The 20810-nt window shown below is 41.9% G+C and overlaps 1 protein-coding gene across 1 annotated transcript in view; it reads left to right on the top strand.

Annotated features, from left to right (window-relative positions):
* The window catches only part of LRP1B (LDL receptor related protein 1B), a 1375759-nt gene that overhangs the window by 1302349 nt on the left and 52600 nt on the right, over nt 1-20810 (top strand). Inside the window, exons 83-84 of the mRNA XM_006028602.1 lie at nt 4448-4612; nt 18929-19090. Of these exons, the coding sequence (XP_006028664.1) occupies nt 4448-4612; nt 18929-19090 (327 nt within the window). The remainder of the gene's footprint in view (nt 1-4447; nt 4613-18928; nt 19091-20810) is intronic.

Genomic DNA, 20810 nt, shown 5'->3' with positions numbered 1-20810 from the left:
TACCTGCAACTGCCTGGCCCAGCTCAGCTATCACAGAGATGGCAAGAACCAGGTCTGATAGCCCCACGGGGTTGTCAGCCAAATCGGGCAGTGTGAGCAGGAGGAAGTGGGGGGCGGGGAATCAGTACAACAGAGAGCCACTGCTACCACCCCCCTGCACACACACACTGTGCTGCTTGGCTTAGCTGACAAACCTGTGTGTCTCTCAGTCCCAGCTCCTGCCTTCCTGTGTCAGCCAAACTGGGCAGTGGCTGTGGGGAGGGGCACGGGGGGAGTGGAGACCCCCTGACCAGTGGGCCTGGCCCCAGCCCCTGCCAGACCTAAGCAAGCACAGCTGGGGAGCCACCCAGCCATGCTGCTGACAGCCAGTGCCCGGGGGGTGAGTGGGGCTGGGGGGAGAGGCCACACTGCGAGGCATGGGAGTGCACCCTGCCTTCTGACCTCAGCCAGTGCAGACATCTGCAAGCACCCCCGCCCCCACCAAAGGGTGAACATGTGTTCCCTTTGCTCCTGATCCATTTTATACAACTTAGAGAAACCTGCCTCAGGCTTTTTAAACCATAGCCATAAGAAGTGTCTTTCTATTTGAAATAATATATTGGCTTGAGAAGCATGCACTATATTTATAAAGAGAAGTATACCTTTTGTTTTTGTTTGCCTCACAAATGAAAGGAAGACCCAGGGAATTCCAGGCCAATCAGTTTGACCTCAGTTCCTGATAAAATCCTGGAGAAAATGATCAAAGAATCCATCACTGACAGGCGACTAGAAGGCAGTATTCTGAAGGATAGCCAACATGACTTCATTACGGGCAGGTCATGCCAGACCAACCTCATTTCCTTCTACAATCAGGTAACTTGCTACCTGGATAGGGGAAATGAGGTTGATGCCATATACTTGGATTTCAAAAAGACCATCAGCCTGGTCTCCCATGATGTCCTCATGGTTAAATTGGGAAAATGCAACCTCAACTACTTTAAGGTCCGGTGGCTAGCTAACTAGCTCTATGCTAGGACCCAGAGAGTACTGATTGATGGAACTGAGTCATCATGGTGGGAGGTGACCAGTGGTATCCCTCAGGGCTTAGACCAGTGCTTTTCAACATGTTTATCAATTATTTGGATTCCGGTACTAAAAGCAAACTGGCAAAGTTTGCTGACAACACCAAACTTCGGGAAAGTGTGGTCTCTCTCCAGAACAGGCTGGCAAAACAGGCCAACCTGGACAGGTTTGTGAGGTGGGCAGACCTCAACCTGATGTCATTTAATATGGAGAAATGTAAAGTGCTCCATCTGGGGAGAAATAGTTGACAACACACTTACAGGCTCGGCAGTGCTATGCTTGGATGAAATCTGGGTGTTGTGATAGACAACAATATGCATATGAGCCACCAATGCAATGCCGTATCTGGCAAAGCTAATCAAACACTGGCATGCATCTACAGAGGCATCTTGAACAAGGCTAAGGATGTCATCCTCCTGCTCTGCTCTGCCTTGGTGAGACCACAGCTGGAGTACTGCATCCAGTTCTGGGCACCGTACTTCAAGAAGGATGTGAAGAAGCTTGAGATAGTCCAAAGGAAGGCCACACACATGATTAGAGGCCTAGAGACCAGGTCATACGGGGAGAGGCTGAAAGACTTGGGACTGTACAGGCTGGAGAAAAGATGACTCAGATGGGACTTGATGGCAGTTTATAAGTATATCAGGGGTGTATATCAGGGCCTGGGGGAGCATCTATTCACCAAGGCCCACAAGGCAAAGATGAGAAATAATGGGCACAAACTGATTGAAGATTGCTTCAGACTAGACATAAGGAAAAACTTTAAAAGTAGAGTACCAGGGGTTTGGAACAGACTCTACGCAGAGGTGCTGCATACGCCCCCCCTGGCAATCTTCAAAAAGCGTTTTGATGACCATCTTGCTGTGGTCATTTGACCCCAACAATCTTTCCTGCCCAAGTGCAGGGGGACTGGACCCAATGATCTGTAAGGTCCCTTCTAGTCCCTAACATCTATGAAACTAAGAAACTTTTCATCCATCTTAGCCTTCCTTTTTCACTTTGGACTAAAAAATACATTTAATTTTTTCCCTAGAACTACTCACCTTCCATATCCCTCTTTAATATTCCAGAGAGGATGGAAATCCACCATATTAAATAAAGACTAATTACAAATGGAATTATTGATGGCCTTCAAAGGGAAGGTTGTTCTTACAGCTAGCAGACAGGTTCTCATATTTTCATACAAGTAAGAAAAATAGAAAAATCACTCAGTCCTAATATAACATTAATCTCTTGAGTAATCTTCTTCGCTAGATTCACTCAGTGGTAAAGCAACAAAAAGTACGTTCCTTTGCAAATTAAGCAAAATACCTGTGCTGAAATAAATTATTTTTTTCTCAGGGAAAGAAGTAGGCTTCTTCTCCCAAAGAGTGTAGTTCCTTAAGTTGTTGCACTGGACAATTATACACCCATTTATTGTCTCACCCCAGGACATGAGCACAGAGCAATGTGTCTCCTCAAGAAAAATGCTTAGCAAAGAAGAAAATTCTCCCTGCCAAGCAAGGACTGTAGTGTAGATTTTCTAAAGAAGTGAGAGGAAAAATGACTAATCACCAGATAAAGCCAAAAGTGTCTAAAAAGTACAGAAAGCATTGCATGATTGCCTCGTTTTTTGCTGCCTTCATGGAAGGTCAACTTTTTTACCCTTGAAACAAAGGAAACTGTCAAAGATCACAAAAAGAAATGTCTTGATGGCTTAAGCAAATATATTACAAATACATCTCCTTATTAAAAAAAGGAGAATGCAGCCAGATCTGGAGAAAGAATAATTGAAATGTATGCAAGTCTTTTCTTCCAAGTCAAAGTAGAGAGGACCATGCCATTCCATTCTTTCTTTAGGAAAAATTATACTTATGCAGGAAATTGAGGACAAGCAGGAGAATAAAATACCAAACTGTGAAATACTATAAAATTAACATTTTATCTTCCATTTCAAAATTTGATGTGAAGCAGGCTTAATTAGAGAAGTATATTTAGAATTCTTCCCAATAGAATGTTTGCCCTGGAAAGTTAAAAAAAATATGTAAGTAAAGCAAACGAATAACAGGGTTGTTTCCCTCACCAGGGAGCTTTGGTGCACAGTTCAGCAACAGCTGAAACACCTCGCCAGCTGGCCAGCTATAGCATGGCCAGCTACTGCAGTAGCTATTTCCACCTCCCACCCTTAAAGGCAGTACTCAGGACTGCTGTCTCCCTAGCCTCCCTTCAGTTGTATTACAGAGGTGAAAAGCATTTAACTTGGGAGTTTGGCTGACACAGATATCATCCTTTGAAATATGTTGTGACCAAAATTTGATCTTCACAAGATGCATTGTTCCAGTGGTCACCTATGAAATTAAGACCAGAAAAACCATACTTATCTGCATTTAGTGTGCAAAGGGAGACTGACAGTTTATAATTTTGATTTATATTTATAATTTTGATACATTGGTACCTTGGTACCTGGATAGGTAATCATGAAATCAGTCCCTGTTATTATTTATGGTGTCTACTAAAGAAATGCATAACCAGAAAGCAAATAGAAAGTAAAGAAAGAGAGCCTAGGACCCTAATTGACAATATATCTCATACCTGGTCACATTCCTTACTAGTGTAGTTACTTCAACTAATTTCCTCTTATTACTAATGGCAAAAATAGAAAAATAAAATTCAGATATAACCTTTATAGTTCCCTTGATTGGAAGGCCTTCCAAAACTAGAGATGGCCTTGCTGCCTACTTGATAATTTTAAACTATGTTGGGCTTATGTTTTCATGACAGAGATCAGAACTGTCTAAACTGGATGTTGGTAGAGAATTCTTGATTAACTATTCTACAGTATGAACTAACTAATCTAAGCAATTCTATAGGTCTTTTAATCATGGTGTGTTGAAAAAGGTTTCATATAGGATTGCAGCCTTCAGCCTTGGCTATATCCTTATTAAAGAATCATATTTTCAAACAGCACAGACTCTGTAATTATGATTATGTGATAATTATGATTGTAGCATAATCGGATTGGCTTGAAAAACATGTTTTGTTATAATGTAACTACTAGATGAGCAAATGTAATTACCTCAAAAGGCTATGGTACAATTAAGAGAGACATGGCCCCCAACAGACCTGGTATTTGAGAGGGAAAACAAAGGTAGTACAGGGAGAAGTAATTAGCTATGTTAGTCTGAAGTCAGGCAGAAGACAGGGTAGAGATGCGCCCCATAGACTAACTGACTCAGAGATGCAGAAGCTTTTGTGAGTAAGAGCTCACTTGATCTGATTCTGTAAAAATACATTTGGCTCAGCCTTGCCACCCCACCCCCACAACATACACATTTCTGTTCTGGTTAATGCAACAAAGAATTCCTGAAGATTTCAGTAACCTGCATTTTTTCCCATTAAACTACAGATGACACATGTAAACTGATGTGTGAAAATGGAGGAAGATGCATTATCAACGAGAAAGGTGATCCAAGATGTCATTGCTGGCCAAGTTATTCTGGAGAAAGATGTGAAACCAACCATTGTTATAATTACTGTCAAAATGGAGGAACCTGTGTAGCCTCTGTTCTTGGTAAATATATTTTTGCAGCTTTTGTGCTTTAGGTTTGCATGTATTTTGTATGTGAATAAATGTGAGTTAGTAGTTATACAAGACTGTACAAAATATAAGATTATAAATTAAATAGGTATGTATATCAAAGTCAAAGTTCTGCTTGAGCCTTATGGCCTATAGCATGGGTAAGGCAATCCATTTTCTTTAGCTGAGAGCATGCAGGAAAATGCTAATATCACCTCAAATACGCACATTAACTTTGAACTAAATAGTGCTTTTCATTCAAGTGTTTAAGAGTTTTCCTAGTAATATAGTTTGACTTACAAAAAAGAGAGTTACAGAAACTGATGCCTGGAAAAAGACTGAAGCTAGATTTTCAAGGGGAACATTAATGCCACAGGCGAAAATGTAGGCATCACTTTCATTCATACAACATTCACCTGGCCCACTGAATAACTGAATTTCCTTGACACCAAACTGTCTAATAGTCAGGGATCCTGTTTTTCTCTGATTAAAAACAAAAATCCCCAATTTTCAGATTAACTCCCCCCCCATGCACATTTTTCTGAGATTAAAATGAAACACCGCTATATATAGTGGCATTTCATTTTGATCACAGAAAAATGTGGATTTTGAATTACTTTTTCATCTGAAAATTGGGGATTTATTTTTCTTTTAAGAGAAAACCAGGATCTCTGATAATCATAAAGACAACTAGGCGACTGAATTTCTCCAGCTAGCCATACATATAGCTGTTCACATCCTGGTAGTACTGAGGTACATACACTGTAACAGAAATGTAACCTATTGACATTGACAGAGCAAGCATTCTTCCTGCCTAATTTGCACATGTAGGAAGTGGAAAGTGAGGGTACAAATTTCTCCACTCTTCTCTACTTATGGGGATTTTAACCTACATCTCACATGACACCAAGGGAATCTCCTAACCATCATAGCAGAGGGTACATGCAGGCTGAATTGCCCATGTCTGTTTTGTTAAAGCTTTTTCACTTTGCACAGAATATTTTAAATATTAATTGTGTTGGAAAGAAGGGGAATTACTATAATTATTGGTAATTTTGCTGTATAGTTGCATAGTTTGACATTCACCAGAAAGAGAGGAGAATTTGGTTGCATTCTCTGCTCTAATACAAAATAGAACATATAAAAGGGGTTTGAACCCAAGTCTCTCATCTCCCAAGTGAACACACAGCTATTATGCACAGGGTGTGGGGATGCACCATTTTCTCCTCCTCTGAAAGTATTGTGAGTGGACTGTTTTCCCCACCCCCACCATTTTTTAGAAGAGCTTAGGCTCTAACACCAAGAGATGGTTCATGGTGCTGAACTGAGATAGGCACCTTTCTGTAGCACTGAGTTATGCACCTACACCTTTCCCCTCTTCTCTACATTTCCTGTTGTATAGCTTAAGTAGTTCCCCAGTCAGAATGCTGATAGCTGACAGTTCCATTCATACTTGCTTCACTCTTCTTTTCTGGTACAGAAGGGCACCTTGTGTAATCCAAGTTGTAAATTCCTCTGGATGGTAGGGCACACAGTCCCCTTTGTGAGTCTAGCCTTAAGTAAGGTGTGCAAAGTCTCACATGACCCTGGGACAGAAGTGACACATAAACCAGCTTAAGTAATCAGAAACTGGTTTAAACCTGTAACAAAACAGAAGTTAAGTGCACATAAACTGGTTTCAAAATGGCCAAACCTGTTTTAAGATAAACCCCAATGGATATAGTATCTGGCTTAACTGATTGAGGTTAAGCTGTTCTATGGGACTTCTGTCCCAGATAACCTCCCAACTCAGGTCACAGTCCCCCAGTATCCCAGGAGCCTTTGCAAGCCAGAATACTGGCCTTCACCAGTGCTTTTCTCTTCTGGCCAGCTAGGCTGGCCCCACCCCAGGCTGTGACAGAGCAGGGCATGGGAGAGGGGGAGGCAGGGGAAAGGAGACCCCTGCCTGGATTCTGCCCAGGTTGGTGTGGGGGGCTGTGCTGTGAGAGCCATCCCCTTCCCCGAGGCAAGGCTGGCTGCACAGCCCTGCTCGCTGTGAGTCTCTGCCTCTGATCTCTGGAGAGTGGGGTGGCACCATGGAGCCAGCCTCTAAAGGCCAGCACCAGCAGCAGCTTCAGGATGCCCAGGTACCCCAGGAGTGTTGTGCTGGGTGGTGGGACCTGATCCTTCTTTCTATGGACCTGGCCCAGCCAGGCAGGGACATGGGGAACCTGCCACCCTAGGCCAGGCCTGACCCCCATCAGCTGGGAAGTCCCCAGCTCAGAAGGACAAGGCCAGGGTTGGGTGGCTTCATTTCCTCTGCCTCCCTGGGCATCAGTGTCCCGCTGGCCTAGGCATGCTGAGAAGGAATCATCACTTCTCAGCTGGGTGGACCAGGATGCAGAGGCTGGTGCTGGGAGTGGAGACTTCTTTTCCCCTCTCTCCTGCAATCAATTATTTGTGCCATCCTGGCCTGGCTGCAGGGGTTGGGGTGGGGAATTACCCTTCAGCCAGCCTCAGCAGCTGGGCAGACTAGGTCTTTAGGGGATCCCATTCTGGCCTAGGAAACCCCCCGGGAGTCCTGGGACTCCCCCCATGTGGGCAGACATCTGGCTCAGGGCCAGCCAAGGTGGGGGGCTGTTTTCCCCTGCAGGGGAAAGCAGTGGGTTAGAGGCACATGCCAGCCGGCCAATCAGGCATGACCTGGCAATGGCTGGCAGCCAAGGAGGCTGCTGTATGCCCCTCCAGCCTCCACCAGCCCCTGCCTTTTGGTGCAGGCAAGTTTTCTTATCTCAGAAATAAATATCTTTTCTGTTAATTACAGAATTATTCTGTAATATGTTCAATCAATAATTCTGTGATATGTTCAATCTATCCAGCTTAGAGAAACCTATGAAGACTGAATTGATTCTGCCTTGAGCTTTTTGACTCTCTATACTTAGCCAGTAAGACAGTGCTATACATCAAGAACAAAAAACTGAATCCTGAGTCAACTCTAGTGACTATTAGATAGTGGCATTTCTTTAATAGTGATGAAATTTTAACTACTGGAAAATAAGAATTATTTGTTCTTGAAACTCATAGCTCATGGGGTTACATATCTAAAAGACAAGCTCATATTAGCATCATTTTAGTGATGTCAGTTTGTTTTTAATCAGGGCATGGAGGTGAGAAAGAGGTAATTAAATGTCAGGTCACAAGTTTTATATCAACTGGAGCAAACACTTGTTGCTACTGCCTTTCATATAGAAGCATTTGGGTTACTAGGTGCTCACAGATTATATTCATTTAGGGTAGACTCCCTTCAGCCTATTGCTAGGAATCATTTCATGTCTGAATCCTTTCATTCCCCTATCCTCTATGGAGGGAGGAAAGGATTCCAACAAGGACCTACATTTCCAAATACTTCTGAAAAGGATGAACAGCTCAACAAGTGAGAGAGATATAACTTGTTATCATCTTCATCAGTTTACTGCTCTTTACCTTCTTTAAATCGGAGAAATCAAACTTAATCCACATATATTTCCAAAGCCTGTTCACACTGGAATTCACATCTACATCAAAACACCTTTACCCTGGTACAAGGTTATAAAGCAGGCACGGGCAATTATTTCAGGTGGAGGGCCACTTACTGAGTTTTGGCAATGCATTGAAGGCTGCAACACAGGCAGCCAGAGGCAGATAAATATTAATTTTCTAAATTTTAGGGGGGTCTCACAGGCCAAACAGAATGGCCTGGTGTGCCACATCTTGCCCACCCCTGTTATAAAGACAACCTATATATGACAGTGGAAAATACCCACGGGGTTTGGAAATACCAGGGGCAGACCCCAGCACTCCCAAAGAAGGGTACAGGAACACCCACATCCCAGAAAACTTACCTCCTAGGCAGGCTGGGGCAGAGAAAGAGCCAGGCAAGCTGGCATTTCGCCAGCTCTTCAAGTGGCTGTCCCTCAGGCTGGGTGGTGGCCAGCTGATGACGTCAGCCGCGGCTCCTGCTGCGGGAGGTTTAAAAACCCCACCAGAAGCCAGGCAGGGGGGAAGGCCAGCTGGGAGCATGCCGGGCACACCAAGACATGGCGTGCCAGTGGGAGCTGGCTAGACAACTCTGTCCCACAGCAGAAGAGTGAGAAGAGGAGCTGGAATCTGGCTGGGGACTTGAAAAGCCTGGCCCCAGATCATTAGAGGCTCTAGGATGGCAATTCTCCCTAAGAGAATTGCTTGGCTTCATAGATATATATATCCCCCCTCCCCCACCCCCGGCCCTGAAACCAGCACTTCGGGCATCCTGGTTGTCCTAGGAACCAAGGCGGTCAGGCTGATTGACCAAGGCTGCACTGTACATACAGTTGTGGAGGTGGATGCCCCTCAGGGCGACCAATGAGCCATAACCCTGAGTCAGAGAGATGGCACGAAGATCAATGCAGCTGGCAAGTGGACAGGGTGCAGGGGAGGTGGAGCCCTACAAAAAACCACAGCGAACCTGTGAGTATCCCTATCTCTGCATCTGGGGGAAAGGAACACCACTGAACCCCCTCTTCTTTACAGTTCCATCAAGTCATGGCAGGTGAGTTGGGGATCCAGATGACGAAGCAGGAACATACTCACCGTGCCAACTGGGGGTGCCACACTATACCACTAAGCAGCAGGCGCTGTAAGGATCTACTTCTACCTAGAAATAAAACTGTTTCATTTGGGCATTTTTGGATGTAGGTTCATATAAGCAAATATATCAAGGGAAAAAAAATTCTCCTCAATAATCTGATATCATGATAAAATGTGTCTGCACATGAAAATAAATTTCCAATAAAAGTTTTCATATAAATTCTGTTCCCTTTTACTACCAAATAATACTAATGTGATAACCAATTAAGTAAATTGCAGTGTATTATTCATTTTTTTAAACATGATTTTATTAAATTTTTGCTGGGTATTATAAATTGTAGAACCTCATTATCTGCACACAAATGTTAATTTGTTAAACAAATCCCACTGGCAATTCATGGATTTATTCATTGTTGGTTTACTTACAGTTAAGCCTTTTGGCAAATTCCTATGTGGACATTATATAACTAGAGTTTGGGGCAGCTTTAATTAAAATTTATAAGTTTATGACAGTTGTATTGAACTACAATAATTGAACAAAAGAAAATGTCATCAGTTAATTAAAAGCACACATCTGAGACATGTAATTAAAAGTTTTGATATAGTAATGAACATTTTCCAGCAAACCAAATTAATAGGAACTCTAAAAAAAAAAAAACAACAGTAAAAGTATAAGAAAAATACACATCAAAATAGAAAAGAAAATAATACAGCAATAATTGAATTTGTTAAAAACATTAACAAGTTTAAGGTAATTAATAGTATCAGATAAACCTGTATTTCTAGTATTGTTTGCAGCAATCATAATATATGGTTATTCAGTCAGAAATAAACAGAAAATCACATTGGCATGTTTTTCTGCCACAGGTAAAGAACAATTGATAAAGTATTTCAAGCTGTTTCTAAAATGTTAAAAATGTTTTCTAAAGTATAGGTCAAATAGGCTCAGATTTGCTCCATGATCTGCCTTTTTAAAGCAATGAATATAACTTCTTCTAGATTCACAAGACACGTCTTCACCCCTCAATAAAGGGTCCCTTTTCCCTGCTAATTTGGTACAAAGAATAGCAATCTTCCCCAGAGAGTGAAGCTCCAAAATGGGATAATGTCTGTCTAGCACTGAACTAATAAAGCTGACTAAATCAGGCCACCCAGGGTTTGTGGAATCAGGGGTCTGAGTTGAAGTATAGCTGGAGTCTCAAGCTGCTAGTAACTGTGTATTCTAAAAATTACTCTGCTAATACCTTTCTCCTGTGCTGGTGGCTTGGTAAACTTAAGCAGGACTCTTCAATCTTATGAATTATTGAGGACACATAAATTACTGATGTTGTTTATCCAGCAATACTACCTGTCTTTGAACAAAAACTGGGTATGTCTAGATGAGTGCAGCTGTGCAGTATGTAGCACTACAGACATGTCTGCAGTGCCACATACCTAACAATCAGATGTTCTCCATGCTGCAAGGGTGCACTGCCTATGTGCGTGCTGCTCCTTTTTTTTCCATGTTTTTTTGTTGTAGAAAAAAACATATCTAGGGGGCAAGAAAGCAGGAAAAATATGCCAGAGCAGCGTAAACATGGGCAGCGCATGCAGCTGAAAAATGGAGTCATAGTCTGGCTGCCAGCCAGGCTCTGTCTGGCTCCGTCTTGCCACAGCTACAGCACTGGGAGGCCCATAGGACCTCAAGTAAGGCTGTTGGGGCCAGCACAATGCTGACCCCGGCGTCCCCTACCACCCCGGGTTAACTTGCCACACCCCAAAGTGCACATGGAACAGGCATTCCCTGGGCACAAGTAGCTGTGGTGCAAGGTGCCCTGATGCTACTTGTCCCTAGGGAACCAAACATCTGCACTCATCTGGACTTGGCCACTATGTACAAAGACAGCTCTTAAAACATATATAGCTCTTAAAACACAACACACTATCTTCAGTCCTTTCATTACAAGAGGCCTTATTCCATACAACACAATATTGAATATTGGATATTTTTCTTATTTATTCAAGCTGTTTCCATAGTCTGAGACAGCACATTTAAAAGTCTACTTTTAGATTATTCTTTCAACTTTCCTCTTTTCATATATATCTATCTACCATGTCTAAATTCTGAAAAAGCAATCTTCTAGATAGTGAAGGAACAGAGTCCTGACATGTTTTCACATGTGTTTTGCAAACAGACCAGACATCTTTTTTGCTTTTATATAGCAGTCTATACCTATAAACTAGGAACAACTAAAATCTCTATGCAAAAAATATTTTAAGATTTTTATTTCTACCCCACACTATTATAGTTTACTTATCAATTCCAAGAACAGGGAAAGCTTCAGTTTGTCTGAGCTCCACATGCTTCATTTTCTCAGTATTTTGTTCCAAATCTGTTGCCAAGTGACAATTACAAGTGCCTCCAGAACCATCTCTGTTCTACCTACCCCAAATGTGTTTTGTTTTGGTTTTGGTTTTTTTTTTTACAAAATCAACACAAAATGTAGTTTGTGCAGCCAAAAAAAAAAAAAAAATGGAACAAAACATGAAAACTGTCATGAAAACATCCAGGATTTTCTGTGCTTTAATCTTTTCACATTTAATTTTTACAAGAATGACATAACATAACAGAGCTAGGTCTCAGGTTGAGCATCTACATGTGTGCACTTTAGTGCAGAGCTGAATAACTAGCCCTGCTGTAAAGCATCACTGTCTACATGTGTGCCTGTATTAGGGTGCAAAAAACTAATTAACTCTGATACAGGATTGGGACTCTGATATAGGATAGGACTTGTCTGGGACAAGTACTATCTTGCAGTGGAGTAGTTATGTGTGCTAAAACACATAAGATGGTAACTGGGGCTGGCAGGGGCATGAGGGTGCTGCAATACGGGGGTTGCCTGCCAACTAGCCCTGCACTGTAGCATCCTCATGCCCCAGCCAGCCCCCCTGAGCTTGATGAACCAGGGCAGAGCAGCCCCAGGCTAGCAACTGACTCCCAAACCCTTTGCCAACCAGGGCTGCTCAATCCTGGCTGAATATGCTGTGGTCCTGGGTGCACATGTATATTCTGCACCCAGGAGCAATAAAGTCCAGTGCAAACTGTGACCAAGTTTATTGTTACATGTTAATTGCATGTGTAGATACACCCAGGGACTACAGATTTCCAAGTACATTATGCAAAATATAACTTTTCAGTTATTAAGGATAAACATTGTTTTCCTATTAAGACACAATAATTACAATAGTAAGGGTCCCTCTACACACACAGGTAAAGTCACAATGGGATTTAATGTATGTTCCACACAGTTGTGCCTCCTGCCATGCCACACCACACATGCATGGCAGGCAGTGCAATTGTGGGATTGTACATTAGATCCCATTGTGCCGTATTGCCAGTGCAGGGGGACCTGACCCAAGGGGCTCCCAGATGTAGTGGTGCCCAATTACTCCAGGGCTGGAAGACACAGCTGCCACACCCTGCTACATGTGCACATTAAAGCTGTAAAGCAACCAGCTATAAAATGAGTACACATTTTTTAGGTCTAACTTTATGGCTGATTGGAACTTTTAATGGTGTAATAGGTAGTTTACATGTGTAGCTGGTCTCAAGGTAATTGTGCTATTAACCAGTGAATTATGCAGCACCTGTAACATGTAGAGGGCACTTTAGTTCCTACTTTAACAACTATTTATAAGCCACCCTTTACTCTAGTATCTGGGTGCAATTTACATTATTTAGATCAAGCTGGTCAATGTATCAAGGAGGAGTAAGGCCAAGGGTGGAAGCAATAGGGAATGGTAGTGTCCCTGTGCAGTAACTCTTACAAATCATAAGGATGGAAGAACAGAAAAAAATGAGAGAAAGACATATGAAAGTGAGAGTAAAAAAAAATATGAATACTTTTTTAAGTTACAAAATACATTGCATTAAAGACAGCTAAAGTTATAAAAAAAATACTTCCTTACTATGTTTTTCAAATAAGGTATTGCAGTAATTGACATCATCTGGCAGAAATTGACAGTCTTGAGATCATTGGTAATCCAGAAAGCTATACCCTTATTACAATGAATAAAAATTAAAATACTTTCCGCTAATGGCTAGAGACTGAGACTACAAGTCAGGGGACAGGGTTTTGTACTGCTTCAGAAACAGACCAACTTCATGATTATAGGCAAGCAAATAACTTCAGTACTGTCTGTGTTTGCCTGCCATGCAGTTGTCACTAAAATGTCAGTAATTATACACCTGTAGTATCATGGATAGACATCTGCATGTTAGCAGCAACAATTTGGTATATTTATAAACCTACTTTTGCACAGAATAGAATCAGATTCTCCTACAAACAGGCAAAATATAGATTGCCTATCAGTTAAAAAAAAACACTGATTTTGACACAAAAGATTAATTTCAAATTTTAAATAGTTTTAATTTCTTTTTTTTAAAGTGCCTGACATAAGCAGTGATTCTACTTAATGATTTTCTGAAAATACCCAAATCAGTGGCAGAAATCCAAATCCAGAAGTACATTAGTGAGTCATTTCCCCAAAAAGGTGTCTATGTCAACAAGTGTATGGTGTTTAGGGGCGTTTGTAAATGACACAAGATTTCCCGTTTCTGCCAACGCAGCTGCGTTTGTATTTGTGCGATCAGGATTCCCCCTGCTCTAAAAATCTTTTCAGCGCATTAAACTAACACTGGTGGGACATGTTTTATTTTGCGACAGTTCCTGCTTACATTGCCCTATCTTTGGATTTGCGTCATTCAAACACTAATCGACTCAAAGACTTATAATTACTGTCTTTTGCCACCAGGTGGCACTGCACTATTTCTGTAGTTCAGGCCTTTGGCCACTGGGTGCCTTTGTTATTTGCTGCTGTTATTTTTCTTTTTCGTTTTTTGGCTTCTGCTCATCCCTCCCTCCCTCCCCTTGCTCCCACAGGGGGCAGAGGCAGCGGCTGCTACAGGGCAGGAGGGGCGGGGGTTGCCTCTGAGGGCAGCAAAGGGGCTGGTGCCTGTGCTCATGGGGGCTGAGCAGGCAGGAGATGCTGCCTGGGGGGAAGGTGAGGGTAGGGAAGCTGTGGTCAGCTCAGTTTGAGATCTTGTTTTGCTTCGGTGGCAAAGGAGGAGTGGCCTATCAGAATTGTAAGGCAGGGCTGTGGGTCAGGAGTGAGGGGCACTGTGGGGCTATGGCAGGGGGCAGAGGGATGCATATCAGGATTGTGTGTGTGTTCCTAGAAATATCTCCAGTGGAATAAAGTTGCATGTTGGTCTCTGGGTGAGACAACAAAAGCGATGGAGCTCTGCCTGAGAGGTGAAAAATTGGCTTCTTTGAATTATAAAAACTTTTCCACAAAGCCAGGGCTTTTTAGTGGATGACAAAGTGAAGGACTTTCAAGGTAGCTAGTCTGATTAGGTGAGCAAACCAATTTTTCTTCTGTTCAGAAAAGTTCACTGACACTTGAGAGGTGATCAGGTTTTTACCTACTTCTCTGTGCTTTGGGCTGCATTGGGTGTGTAGCTGCTTTATCCTTTACCTCTGTAAAGGATATCATAAAGAATCATAAGGCAGGGCTGGTGGTAGTGGGGAGTGGGAAGGGACTCCTTGACATATTAATAGACATGAGCACTGGTCTTAAAAAAGTAAGCCAAATACTATATAAAACATAAAACAGTATATTTGCTAATGTAACATTAATAATTATGGCTCAAGGCATATGAAGTTTGCATTAAAAGTTAATACGACTTTGTCAATACTGCTCATGTTTCAGTGTTATCTGAGGTATTTGGCCTCAGGATTCTCTATTAAAATTAGTACCAAGTGGATATCCAAATCTCATAGCAGCTTTGAAACTCTCAGCTTAGGTCACTAAGATTTGAGTAACAAAAGCAGCATCAAATGTGAAAAATTCATTCAAATGAATAACTGTTGACTACACAATCCTTCCCAGTGACCTAAACTGAGATATGCTTTGAGCCATAACTATTAAAGCAACAGTCATAACAGTTATATACCTTTTAAGAATAAACAGACTTGTTAGAGTTATTTTAAATTAGTGATTTTATTCCTGCAGAATTCATTAGAAAAAGATTTACTTGAATGAACTTTAGAAAAAATATGCAAAATATTTTAGTTTACCAGTCCATAGATAATATGGAAAAGGAAGAGAAAGAGAAGAAGGAACGGCTTGGCTGTATTAGCTGTAATAGGAGAGGGAGAACTGAGGTGGAGGGCAGGAAAGGTATAGTCCTATCTTCTTCCCTGGAAGTTTAAAGAAAAAATTAGCAATTTCTCTTTCATGGAAGAAGTCATGGTGAGGCACTAGCATAATGATGGATATGGTATATAACCTGGATAGATCAGAGGAAAAATTAAAATTCATGTTTTTATTAATTGAAGTGGTGGGACATTGATATGAGAATATGGCAAAACAAGGAAAGGTCATATGTGTACATGTACATTTGAGACTTGTTAGTACCAGAGTGATAAGAAACACTGAAGTTTTGAATGAGGATACATGTATAAAAAAAAAAAAGTGGGGGGGGGGGGGGGCAGCTACATTTAGACCATGGAGGAACATCAGAAGAGAGAGGAAAGGAATAGGGAAGAAAGATTTATCAAAACTCCATGTTCAAGTAGCAATCATAAATGTAGAAAAGAGCAACAAAGTGTTCTTGTAAAAAAACCCTCAAGGGTACTTATCATAGAATCATAGAAGTAGGATCAGAAGGGACCTTGTAGATCTTCAAGTCCGACCCCTGTCTGGGCAGGAGAGAAACTGGGCTCAAGTGACCCCAGCCATGTAGGCATCAAGCCGCTTCTTAAAGACCCTCAGAGTAGGAGCCAGCACCACTTCCCTTGGAAGCTGGTTCCAGATCCTAGCCGCCCTAACTGTTAAGTAGTCCCTACGAATGTCTAATCTAAACCTACTCTCCAACAACTTGTGGCCGTTATTCCTTGTTATCCCGGGGGGCGCTGGGGGAAACAAGGTCTCCCCCAAACCCTTCTGAGTTTATAGAAATAGTAGTTTATACACTTAACCCCTAGTGAGTTTATAGACGGTCACAAGGTCCCCCCTCAGCCTTCTCTTGTGAAGGCTGAACAGGTTCAGGTCCCGTAGCCTCTCATTGTAGGGCCTGCCCTGCTGTCCCTGGATCATGCGGGTGGCCCTCCTCTGGACCCTCTCAATGTTGTCGACATCCCTCTTGAAGTGGGGCACCCAGAACTGGACACAGTATTCCAGCTGCGGCCTGACCAGTGTCACGTAGAGGGGGAGGATCACCTCCTTGGCCCTACTTGAGATGCACCTGTGGATGCACGATAGGGTCCGGTTAGCCCTGCTGACCGTGACCTCGCATTGTCAGCCCATGTTCATCTTGGAGTCAATGATGACTCCAAGATCCCTTTCTGCCTCCGTGCTCTCAAGAAGGGAGTTTCCCATCTTATAAGTGTGTTGCTGGTTACTACTGCCCAAGTGCAGCACCGTGCACTTGTCCGTATTGAAAGTGTATGCCTCTCTAAATAAGTTAATTTCTAACAATGGTGTTCAAACCTTGGGCCACAGGCCAGATCAGGCCCCCAAGAGCCTTGTCACCCAGTCCATGGAGCTCCTTGTGGGTCTGTGGGAAGCCCTGTGGGACATGGCCCTGCATGCTACACTCAGTGCAGAGTGTGGTGCAGGACCTGATCCCAGTTTATGGACCTAGATGAATATCTTGAAACCCCAGAGCCTGATCCCAGTGTACAGGGCCAGGTAGAGGTGGAGTTCTGGGGACATGTGGGACCAAGAGGAGGCAGTGCAGGGTTCCAGGGCCAAGATCCCAGTGTGCAGGTATGGGGTTCCTTGATCCCAGCAGGCAGGGCTAAGCAGGGGAGGTGCAGGGTCCAGGGGCCCTGAATCCAGAACATGGGGTGGTTCAGTATGGAGGCATGATCCTGGTGCATGGAGTTGGATACAGCCTGTGGCGCAACCCCCCATCACTCATGTGGCCCATGGAACCAAAAGATTGAACTCCACTGGCCTATAATGTACCGCCCTGCCCTACCTTCTTCCTGACTTCAGGTGAACAAAGCTAACTACCTCTCTCTGCTCATGAAGGTTGGATTAGGTTTAGGATGGATATTGGGAAAAACTTTCTCACTAGGAGGGTGGTGAAGCACTGGAACAGGTTACCTAGAGAGGTGGTGCAGTCTCCATCCTTGGAGGCTTTTAAGACATGACTTGACAAAGCATTGGCTGGAATGATCTAGTTGGGCATTGTCCTGCTTTGAGCCGGGGGTTTGGACTAGATGTGAAGTCCTGAGGTCCCTTCCAACCCTAATCTTCTATGATTCTATGAAAGAAAAACAGTAAAAGTGGTAAATGACCTGGTGCACCAGGAAAATCAAGGACAATTAAGAGAAGTCACTATAATGACTATGGTGAAATGAGTGCTGTTTCAGATGCAAGAGGTGGTGAAAGCTGGCTTTGAGGAGATCAAGGAAAATAGGATTAGAACTTTGTACACTACAAAGAGATCATTTAAGGCAGGGGCAGGCAATTATTTGGGGTAGAGGGCCACTTACTAAGTTTTGGCAAGCCATCAAGGGCCACATAACAGTCAGCCAAGGGCAGATAATATTAATTTTCTAAATTTTGTAGGGGCCCTGCAGGCCAGATAGAATGGCCTAGCAGGCTGCATCTGGCCCCCGGGCTGCATTTTGCCCACCCCTGATTTAAGAAGTTTAGAAATAAAGGAGATGACATAGTGAAAAATGTGGTGGAGTGATGGATACAGTAAACAACAGCGTGACTGTATGTGGAGAGAAAGGGAGAAAAAAAGGGACTCATAAGGAAAAAAAAAAAAAGGAATGATTATGGGAGATAATAGGGGCTTAGATGGCAAATCAAAACAATTGATGTGGTCTGAAGATTAAAGAGCTCAGAAGAGAGGCTTAAAAGATAAGATGATGGAAAACAAGTTCTGGGTCTACACAGTTGTTTTCAAAAAAGTTTAGAAAGTTTTTTGTTGAGAAAAAGTAATGAGAAATGAAAGAGTTTATGAAAGGGTAAAAGGTAAAACAAAGTGTCGTCAGGTTGAAAGATGTGAGATTACGTAAGAAATGAGTAATAGAATATAGAATAATGTGGATAAGATTGTAGAGGTAAAGGTAACAAAGCAGCATCATGCATATGTTTTTGAATGATCAAAAAAAAGAATACTATGTCATTTGGCATGTTAGTGTAATATGCCTCGCAAGACACCTTTTTTGGGGGGGGGCGGGGGGGTTGTGATCCAATATTTGTAAGTTTAACAAAAAGAGAGTAAATTCCACAACAGTTGAATGTTCAGTATATCCTCACTTTTTCTTTGGCAACTATGAAAATTCAGTCTGCTTAGATCATTTCAAGAGCTTTTCACTTAGCTTTAAAATCACACCTTGACCATATAAATAATGAACTATAAAACTATATTTTATGTTTAATAAAATGTCTAATGGTAGATTATCTGTTTTTTTTAATATAAAAACATGCGCAAAATGCAAATTCAGATAGCTACAACCTTTGGGGTATGCACTTCACTTCACAGTGTTAGCCTATTAGAGTCCTTGAATCAAGGCATGTTGATTTACAATGTAACATAATGCTTTCTACTATAAAATAATGTCAGACTTAAATACAACTTTTGTACTGCTATCAGAAATGAATGTTATGTTCTAATTTTATTTATTTTTATCATAAAACAGTTTTCTGTGTTTGAAATAGGGAGACCTACCTGCAGCTGTGCACTGGGTTTCACGGGACCAAACTGCAACCAGACAGTTTGTGATCATTTTTGTCAAAATGGAGGAACCTGCAGTTTCACTGCTGGAAATCAGCCCTATTGTCACTGCCTGCCGGAGTACACTGGAGACAGATGTCAATATTGTAAGTAATACAGCACATGTCTGGGAACTCTGTAGCATGGTGAAAGGCTCACCAAATGGAAATGTAATGTGAGCTTTGTGCCTGTGGGTTTTTTTCTGCTTTGCCAAATTTTAATCACATGTTAAAAAGTTTGTATAATCACAAGTGAAACTAATTTTGTAGATTCAGCTGATGCTTAATGATGCCAAAACAGCTGTACAATTGGCAGGAGCATTGGTATAGAACATTTTTTTTGGAAGTCAGGAGTGAGGTTTGAGACCTTGTATGTTGGCACAGTCTGCAGTTCACCAAGTGTTCTTGGTAAATACAATAAACAGCATTAATTAATAGATTTGACATTTTCCAGTGCTGGATAATAAGGATAAGAATTTCTGTTATGGGGTATACATCTAAAACAAAAATATCAATTTTATATTTATAAAAATTTCCTAGGAGGCAATAGTTTCAGTTGTACCTGTATTCATAATTAAAGTGTAGAAGGCTTTACTCCTGCATACAGTTTACATATCACTAATGATACTAATATACTAATATATAAATATACATGAGACTGGACGTACACCTTGCTGGGGTTATTTGATCCCAGCAGTCTTTCCTGCCCAGATCAGGAGGGACTGGGCCCAATGATCTCACAAGGTCCCTTCCAGTCCTAAACTTCTGTGAATCTGTCCATCACTAATATCTAGAACGACATTATACAGTAAAACAACTTTTTTAACCATTTCAAACAAGGTGATAAAATCATTAATATTTTGTAAATTGGTTCCTGTATATTTCGGATGCAATATTAATGAAACTGAGAAAGAGTTGTTTTTAATAGGAATAGTCATGGTTTATGTTATCCTTTATCGTCTATGAATAGCCTAACCCATTTCTCCATTACTGTCCTGACTCTCTTTTTCACATCATTTCTAATCCATTAATCAAAGTATCTGCAACTTTTGTCTTGACTTCTTCACTGACTCCATTCTGAATTTTCTCCTAAATGATTGCTACTTTCAACAGTCTAATTAAATTGTACTCATTGTCTTTGGTAATTATCTCTTTTTGACTAAGTCTCATGATCTGTATTCCATTTTTTACTACTATCCCTCAGTGACATCCTGCTGTCTACTACCTTACTTGCTTCTTTCCTCTTTTAAATCTTTTCTTATCTCTCAGTGAGCATGCCTTGTGCTAGTTCCTGACACTCCTCCTTCCCCTTCCACTCTGTGTAGGGATTCAGGATGCTCTTTGTGGCCCAATCTTTTTTCTACCCAGCATGTAGTCCACCTGTGGATCTCATGACCACAGAAGTTGTAGAGCCAGATAGCATATCCAGATTAAAAAGGGACTAGATAAGTTCATGGTTGAGAGATCAATTAATAGCTATTAAGCAGAGCAGTTAGTGATATGGCATCTCTAAACCAATGATGGTGGATGCCAGGGATGGTTAATGAACAGGGGATAGATCATTCTAGATATAGCCTATTTAATGCTCTCTGTCTAAAGCATCTATCACTGCCACTGTCAGGGCCTTGTTATATGATAATTGTGGGCAGCTCCAGAAGCTCTTAATGCCTGGATTGTCTTGGCATTACACCTGAAACTAGTTTTACTCACGCATTATGTGGCTTAAAGTAATGTCACTCCAGGGCAGGATTATCTCTGATTCCTGCCCCCCCAGTTTGTATCCACTGCTTCTCCACCCTCTCCAGCATCCCAGATCTCTGCTCACTGC

Source organism: Alligator sinensis, unplaced genomic scaffold (assembly GCF_000455745.1).
Source record: "Alligator sinensis unplaced genomic scaffold, ASM45574v1 scaffold533_1, whole genome shotgun sequence".
Lineage (NCBI taxonomy): Eukaryota > Metazoa > Chordata > Crocodylia > Alligatoridae > Alligator > Alligator sinensis.
Note: the sequence above shows the minus strand (reverse complement) of the source record. Positions and strands in the feature narration are given on the sequence as shown.